At 34.4% G+C, this 9228-nt stretch overlaps 1 protein-coding gene across 1 annotated transcript; it reads right to left on the bottom strand.

Annotated features, from left to right (window-relative positions):
• Positions 1-1590: 1590 nt before the first annotated feature.
• On the bottom strand, positions 1591-4886 carry LOC129003672 (uncharacterized). The gene is made up of 4 exons (XM_054431970.1): positions 4826-4886; positions 2851-3786; positions 2246-2511; positions 1591-1692 (listed from the first exon to the last, which is right to left on the bottom strand). The coding sequence occupies exons 1-4, from the start codon at positions 4884-4886 to the stop codon at positions 1591-1593; spliced, it is 1365 nt and encodes a 454-aa protein (XP_054287945.1).
• Between the last annotated feature and the right edge of the window lie 4342 nt (positions 4887-9228).

The following is a 9228-nucleotide window of genomic DNA, read 5'->3' on the forward strand; positions in this document are numbered from 1 at the left end:
AAGGAAATGATTTAGTATAAAATTATTTCAATAGAAACGTAATCATTCGAACCATCTATAATATTAAAACGAAATAGTGTTTTTTTATTTCACGATTCTGAATCAACCACTCGACGGATTTTCATAATTTTTGTGTTGAAAGAAAGATAATTTTGAGAACTAGGGAATGTCGAAGCCATAAATTTAGTTTATGGTCCCAGATTTTTAGAAATTAAGTTTTAATTTTTAAAAAGTCTAGCAGCCGACGCTAAGATTCTAAACTAGCTTTTGGCATAAAATAATTTGCTTAACATAACAGCTGTAAACATTCAGCTTTTGTGTCACAAATTCAGCATTTGGATAAAAATGTAAAGACATACTTAGGGTTGACTTATTTATAATACTATGTGTAATGCAAATCATTGATACGTTCAATTCTTCTGTAAGAGGATGACAGATTAATTAAATAATACATAGTAAAATACTAGGATGTTCAAATTATTTTTTTAAAGCAATCTTTGTAATCTTCGATTTGTTTTAGAGTAATATAATTTGTTTTAACTAACAGCTGGTTAAATATAAACTATGGAACTATGAGGTTATTATATTTTTGTTATTGATTATAGGAAATAAGTAAGATTAGTAGGGATAATTAGACCACAGTTTAAAATAGTTTAGACCAAAATTAATTAAACCACAGTACAAATCGAGGCTCTGTACACGAGTCTTAATAAAAAAGAATAAATGCAAATTAACTATTCCACTTTTTGAGGAAAGAATAGAAAAATAAAAATTTTTACATGTTTCTATTCTTCGTGGTAGCTTTTTGTTTACAATTAATGTTTGTCTGCTTTAACTTTGTTTGGATTAGGCCCGGAAATATTGATGTCATAAAAAGAAGATCAAGAATAATCAGGAATCACGATTTTAAATTACCACCATAACCTCAGCCGAGTTTTATACAAAGATTGAACACAACGTCAACATTGACCTAGGATACTGCAATTAGACAAACCATCCTTTTATGAAATCGTGTTCAGTGTGGTTACGTTTGGGGGTGCCTATCAGCGCCCCCAAACGTGAAAATATCACTTTTATTTCAACTATGAATATATTGTAGTTTAAATTAACTAATACTGGAAATTACGATGTACACTTATTCAATGAGGGTGGGTAATTATTAAGGATAGAACTGATAACGGTATGGATAATAAACATTGACAATTACGTCATTAGCTTTACTCGCGTGTTTACTTTTTATATTCCTGCTACATGTGACCAGTTCTTTTAGTAATCGTTAGTTCTTTTTTTTTTAATTAATGTTATTTGAACCAAACAGCTGTTTCAAAACAAACTGTTATTGTTTTTACTTTTCTTTTTTTACACTTATTTATTTAGCAATTAATGCAGTGAAATTGATATAAAGGATAGGTGTGACGATTTATGTGTACTGTGAATTTTATTGGATATTATCGTTTTATTTTAGGTCGTTTCTATTCAGACCTACTGGAAATTGTGTATAGTAGTTGTATTACTCTTACTCTTACTCTTACTCCCAGGGCCATTTATATCGGAGGTGATATTTGGCCGCACCAACAAATCTTCGCCAAGTTAACCGGTCTTTCGCATCATCCTCCGTTGCCCCAATTCTCTCCAAATCTTCTTGCACTTGCTTCCACCACCTCTGCTTAGGTCTTCCCCGGGGTCGTCTTCCTGTAGTGTTTCCCTTTAAAACTCTTCCCAGTCTACAATCTTCATCTCTTCTTAATATATGACCAGCCCATCTGATTCTTCGGCACTTGATTTCTCCAATTACATCTGTGCTATTATACAGTTGCCTTAATTCCCTATTGTGTCTTATTCTCCATTCTCCTAGCTCGAATATTGGTCCAAAAATCTTCCTTAAAATTTTATTTTCGAATACTATTAGTTTCTTTTCATCTCTTTTATTTAATTTCCAGGTTTCTGATCCATATAGGAGAACTGGGCAAATTATTGTTTTGTACAGCCTGATTTTTGTTTTCCGGGACAAAGATTTTGATGAAAGTAATTTATTGCAAGCATGAAAACATTTATTTGCTAAATTTATTCGGCTTTGGATTTCTAGTTCATCAGTATTTTGGTTGGATATAATTACTCCTAGGTATTTAAAACTGTTGACTTTTTCAAATGTATGGCCATCAATTTCTATTGGTTCTTCAGTATTATCCAGGTATCTTGAAAAGTGCATGTACTTAGTTTTTGAATCGTTTGTTTTTAGGCCTACTTTTTCTGTTTCTTTCATAAATACTTCGGTTAAGGCCTTCAGATCTTCTAGTTTTTCTGTGATTATAACCACATCATCTGCAAAGGCTAAGATGTTTATTTTGGTTCCTATTTTCACTCCTATGTTCTTCTCTGCTACCTTTTGTAGAGCTTCTTCAATGGCAAAATTAAATAGGATCGGTGATAGCCCATCTCCTTGTCTGACACCAGAGTTTACTTCAAAGGTGTTACAGTTGTGGCCATCAATTCTAACTGAACATTTAGATCCTGAAATACTCATTTTAATTAAGGCTATAATTTTATTCGGTATGCCGAATTTTCTTAGCTGTGTCCACAATTTGTCCCTTCTTATGCTGTCGTAAGCCTTCTGAAAGTCGATAAATAAGGCATAAAATTCTTTATTGAACTCCCAATAATTGGCTACTATTTCTTTTAAGATAAATATTTGGTCAGTTGTCGATCTACTCTTCATAAACCCCGCTTGATGCTCACCTATCAACTCGTGTGAGTATTGTTCTAGACGGTTTAAAATAATTTTTGAGATAACTTTATATGGGATACTAAGCAGTGAGATTCCCCTATAGTTATCACAAACTTCTTTCTCACCCTTTTTATGAATAGGGATAATGACTGCTTCCTGCCACTCCATTGGCATTTCTTCTTGTTCCCATATTTTTGTAATTAAATTCCACAGCTTTTCCACTATTATGTTTCCTCCTCTCTTTATTATATCTGCTGTTATTTCATCTCTTTCAGGAGCTTTGTCATTTTTCAGGGACTTAATTGCATATTGTACTTCTTCTTTTGTTGGTGTCTCGATAAAGGGTTCAACATAAAAGTAAATGTCCTCATTGTTTTGATTTTCTTCTTCTGTCGGGGTGATTTCATCAACATTCAGCAGTTCCTCAAAATATTCGCGCCACCTTTCAAGGACCTTGACACTTTCAGTTAGTAGTTGTCCCTCCTTATTCTTTATTCCATATGTACAAGGGGTGAATCCTTTTTTAAAAAATCTTACTTTCCTGTAAAAATCTTTTGCATTGTTTGCTGTGTTTTCTTCTTCAGCCCTATCTAGTAAACTCTTAATATATTGTCGCTTTTTCCTCCTCAGGAATTTATTTGTCTCCTTATTTGACTGGTTGTACATCAACCTGTCTTCTTCATTGTTGCTATTCATCCATACATTTTTCCTCCTAATCCTTTCTTCCAACATTTGTTCACATTCACAATCAAACCAAGGTTTTTTGCTTTTTTTCTTTTTCTTTCCACATACTTCTTCTGCCGAATCTAGGACTGCTTCTTTAAAATTATTCCAGGTACTGTTGACATCTTCATCTTTATCTAAGTCTTCTAGAATCTTAAACCTATTCTCTAGTTTTATTCTAAACTCATCAGCTATCGGTTTAACCTTAAGCTTTTCGGTGTCTATTCGTCTTTCTTGTATTTCTTCCTTCCTCCTTTCAACAGCTATTCTTTGGTTTACCTTGACTAGGATTAGACTGTGATCAGTCCCACATTCTGCTCCTCTAATACTCTTTACATCTGTAATGCAACTTTTATGTCGTTGATCTACAAGTACATGATCAATCTGGTTTTTGGTCACGCCATTTGGTGATGTCCAAGTGTACTTGTGTATGTCTCTTCTGGGGAACATTGTACTGGAAATTTTGTAATCATTTGCAAGTGCAAGACTTGCCAGACGGGATCCATTATCATTTGATTCTTGGTGTAGGCTCTCATTCCCAATGGCTGGTTTCCAAATTTGTTCTCTCCCTACTTTGGCATTTGCATCCCCCAAGACGATTTTTAGATCAAAGCTTGGTAACTTTCCCACCACTTCATCTAATAGGGTGTAAAATTGGTCTTTATCCTCATCCTCTGAGTCTCCGGTAGGTGCGTATATACTGACTAGAGATATATTATAAAATTTTCCTCTTAACCTATAGTCCAGTCAATAAAGGTATTGTAGAGGACATGGAGAGGGGGAAATTTTTTTTCTGCGGGAATGTGTTCAGGGTAGTTAGAAGATAAAAATACCAAAAGTCCCCGCCCCTGGTCCTGCTGCTTCAGCGGGGGGAGGGGGGGAAAGACCCCATTTTTTAGTTTTTTACTTTTACACTGAAAACCGTGCGTCGTACGGAAAAAATGTAAATTATAAAAAGAAAGATGATGACATTCTCTACAAGAATGGTTATATTCATATCTTATGTATATGCATTAGTTTTAAAGATATTCTCAAAATAATATAAAAATTATTTTCTAAATTGATTTTTCAGACTTTTTCTCCAAATAAATTCATATAATCGATTAGCCTGCTGTTGTTTTACATTATTAAGGATAGAAAACTGGTTTTGGAGCACTAACCTATATAATATAATATATCCATCGTATATATTGTGTTAAAAATAGTTTATATAAATTTATTTAAGTTATGTATTTTTGTCATGGAAACAAGTAATTTTGGCATAATTATTACACTAAAAATGAAAAGGGTTATGTTTGCAGCTACATTTGTCCAGGTTAATTTATAACAGTTACCGAAACCAAGACTTTTAATACTATTGTTTATGATCTGACTCACTTGGGACGAGAGGGTCCGACCTGTGTCCCAAAAACAGGTTTCTGGAACTGAGAACCACCATCTAGGACATTTCCATCATTCAATTCTTGTTGATTAGACTCAATATTGGCTATGGAAGTAATAATGCGGTGTAGGCCTATATATTCTTGATCTTCCTCATTCATCAGAATGGGCATTCCATGTAAAAAGTTCCCTTAGCAGTTCTGGCATAACGGCCAACGAGGAACAATTAATGGACATTTCATTGCATGTACATCTTTTATTGCTACAGTCTTTAGTATATTTGCAAAAAAACAAGCCCAATATTTCTCGTGGGTTATTCAATTGTGTATTGTGTGTAGTCATTGGTTAACACTGAAAACAGATTACTTTTTTGCACTCCCAACCCCACATTTCTGAGGGTAGTTGGTTTTCCAAACAGAGTTGTCCTTGATAAAATGATACAAATGATGACATTTTATATATTTCTAAACTGACAGCAATGTTTGAAAATCACCCACTCTTCCCTGAAACTCAAGACATCATGTCAATAGCATCTGGGGTTGTAAGAGATGAATCCGTTAACTGTTACAAAGCTGTATTACGTGGTCAGTAAGTAATTAATCAAAAGGTAATAATTTTCGGACAACAGGTTGTCACGGGAAAATATGGCTCTCCCTTTGTCCTCTGTGGGTTCAACCATCGATATTGCAATGATTAAAACGTTGTAGCAAAACCTTTAATTCTGGTTCAATTCTATAGCAATACAGAAAACAGCACGAAGATGACAGACAAAGAAAGACGCTACAGATTGGAAAAGTCATTAGCAGTGGCGGTCCCAGCATTTAATTTCGGTGGGGGATAACCACCGGGGGGTCCAACAACCCCCCCCCCCGAAAAAAATGTTGAAGTTAAAGCATAATTATTACATAGTTTTATATGTATTTGAGCTTTAAAATATCTTCAAGCTAATAGTATTCATGTTAGGTAATAAAATATTTCGGAGAGGATATATACCTCCCTGACCCCCCCCCACACCAGGGACCGCCACTGGTCAGTAAGTATTCATTTGAACAGAGACACCGAAATTATAGTAACCAGGAACAGTTAATCCCTTACCCAAGTTTTTTTGCAAATGTACTAAAGATTATAACAGTGCCACATGTACAATTTGTGCGAAAATGTCCAATTGTACCCCGTTATGCCAGAACTGCTAAGGGAACTTTTTACATGGAATGCCCATTCTGATGAATAAGGAAGATCAAGAATATATAGGCCTACACCGCATTATTACTTCCATAGCCAATATTGAGTCTAATCAACAAGAATTGAATGATGGAAATGTCCTAGATGGTGGTTCTCAGTTCCAGATGGCACCTGTTTTTGGGACACAAGTCGGACCCTCTCGTCCCAAGTGAGTCAGATCATGAACAATAGTATTAAAAGTCTTGGTTTCGGTAACTGTTATAAATTAACCTGGACAAATGTAGCTGCAAACATAATCCTTTTCATTTTTAGTGTAATAATTATGCCAAAATTACTTGTTTCCATGACAAAAATACATAACTTAAATAAATTTATATAAACTATTTTTAACACAATATATACGATGGATATATTATATTATATAGGTTAGTGCTCCAAAACCTGTTTTCTATCCTTAATAATGTAAAACAACAGCAGGCTAATCGATTATATGAATTTATTTGGAGAAAAACGTCTGAAAAATCAATTTAGAAAATAATTTTTATATTATTTTGAGAATATCTTTAAAACTAATGCATATACATAAGATATGAATATAACCATTCTTGTAGAGAATTTCATCATCTTTCTTTTTATAATTTACATTTTTCCGTACGACGCACGGTTTTCAGTGTAGAAGTAAAAAACTAAAAAATGGGGTCTTTCCCCCCCTCCCCCCGCTGAAGCAGCAGGGCCAGGGGCGGGGACTTTTGGTATTTTTATCTTCTAACTACCCCAAACACATTCCCGCAGAAAAAAAATTTCCCCCTCTCCATGTCCTCTACACCCCTCTTTTGAGCATTCATTGACTGGACTACTAATATTGCACAACCTTTCGTTTATTGCCTCAAAATGTATCACAGCTTTTGATAGTTTCTTATTTATTGCAAAACCTACACCACCATAGTATCTATTATCATCGCAGCCGCTATAGTAAATTAAGTATTTATTTGTATTTATTCTTCCTGCAAGAGGCCATCGAATTTCCTGAAGTGCTACCACATCCATGTTGTACTTATCAAGTTCTTCTGCTAAAATGTCACTTGCTCCTGGTATAGCTAGTGTCCTTATATTCCACGTACCAAATCGAAGTTGTTTTGGGCGAATCCGGGTCTTCAACCGTTTGTTCTGTCCAGTTTCCGAGGCTGTTCTTTGTTGGTGATTCGTAACAAGGCTTTTTTACAAGGCGGGTTGTCAACCCAACGCTTAACCCCCAACCTGGAGGACCAGGTTATCCCTTTTCGTCTGGCTCCTACCTCACGAAGACCTGTCCGGCAAGGGAGGCCCTACCAGTAGCTACGCTACCGCCGGCATAGCTCTCGAGGTTGTCAGAGCACGCAAGCCCCACCGCCACACCAAGGCAAGGATACCTTCGGGGGGATAGTAGTTGTATTGTGGTGATAATAATTATGGAAGAGGCAGGTATGCTATGAAAGGTGGTATCGTTGACTAAGTCTATACACTTCTCAATTGACTATTACTCTCTCTACTGTAGGCTACTTATAATCAGTGTGCGTCTGTGCGAATCGGCTGCAAATCTCACTTCAACGCTTTTCACATCGTAAAAATTGCAGAATTGCTGTTTTATTGTAAAATTATTGGATTTAAAATGCATATCGTGTAGGCCTATGATGGAATAAAAACATATTTGGTCACACAACATTTGTTTACAAGATGATTTTTCACATTAAAACTGCAAGAAACTTTGTCTTTATATGTGTAAACTAGCTGATCTGAATTGTACACGGTTTTAACGGACTACTGAATTCCCGTACGTAGGACGGGCTAACAACTCGTTTAAATAAAATTACTTTAATCTATGTCCCATGTGTAGTTGTATTACTAATTTCCAAACGAAAATCATTTGCTACCCTCCCCCTTCCGGTTAGGGACACACCCAAAATAATAGAAAGGTACCACATAATACACATACTTTTGTGAAGTGAGTCATTACATATTTGATGCCGTGTTGCAAAGACCCACTTTCACTCATGTTTCAACGTTACTTTTCACTATACAGTACTACAACGACTAAAACTTTTACGAGTGTCTTAAGTTAAAACCTAATTCCTACGACCGTTGTTTTTATTTCTTTATTTCAAGGGAGGTTATGTTTTCATTAATAACCTCTCATTGCCACTGATTGTGATGCCACGATTCATTGTCTCAACCACTCACTTATTGTACAATATAAATTGCTCCTAACAGCTGATAAGTTGACGTTCGAAAAATTACAATTTTACTTCTTTTCAAATTTGTACTGTATAGTAACAAAAGAATGATGTTAAGTAAATAACAATACTGTAAAGTAAATGTTTTCAATTCTAAGAACTGAGCTTAAACGGCTAGTTTAACAAACGGTCGCAGGTAAAACTTATAACGAAACAGGGGATTTCGCAATAATGTAGCAAAGTAAAATGTTATCTACGATGTTGCATAATACCTAACATAATTGAAGACGAGTTAAATAATTAGATAATTAGAAAACATTAGCTAGCAATTCTTTCAAAAAATTTTCATATTAAACTAAGAAAACATAATTTTACGAAGTGATTTTTACAAAAAATATTATATACCAAGTGAAACACAAAAACTTCATTCTTTACCATTCTTTTGTCTGCAATTACACATCACTGTCATATTTCCAAGTATTTAACAACAGAGTGAATGCGGAGCTATTATTTTCTGATGACTTTGACATCATTCTCTCGCTCCCGAAACAAAACAAAAATGCCTATAATAACAAATATTTCATATTCTTTGGTGTTTTCGAGTCAATTAATTGTGTATGGAAAACTACATAGTTAATTAAAATAGCTTGAATTGAACTTTTAAAATTTGTTTCATGTTTCTATGTTTCTCTAAGAAGCAATCTACTTATTATATTTGGTGTATTAAAGTGTAAATATATTTTTTTAGACTAGAGGTGACTTAAGTATGTATCTACATTTTACATACTTCTAAACTAACTAAACTACGATTCCTGAACCACTCAAGTTTTAATAACTATTCAATCTTTTTGGACGAAAATTTTTAATCATACCAAAGTTTAAATTTGTATTTTTAAGTAATTTTGTAATTTTTTACTGTTTGGTTAGAATCCTACTGCCTCGTATGTACAAACTGTTACGCTATTGCCGCTATAATCACCAAGGGACAGTTTAGATCAGTATTGTGGT

The sequence above is a fragment of the Macrosteles quadrilineatus genome, unplaced genomic scaffold, assembly GCF_028750875.1.
Source record: "Macrosteles quadrilineatus isolate MER2022 unplaced genomic scaffold, UCM_ALF_1.0 Scaffold_9__3_contigs__length_116548681, whole genome shotgun sequence".
Taxonomy (NCBI): Eukaryota; Metazoa; Arthropoda; class Insecta; order Hemiptera; family Cicadellidae; genus Macrosteles; species Macrosteles quadrilineatus.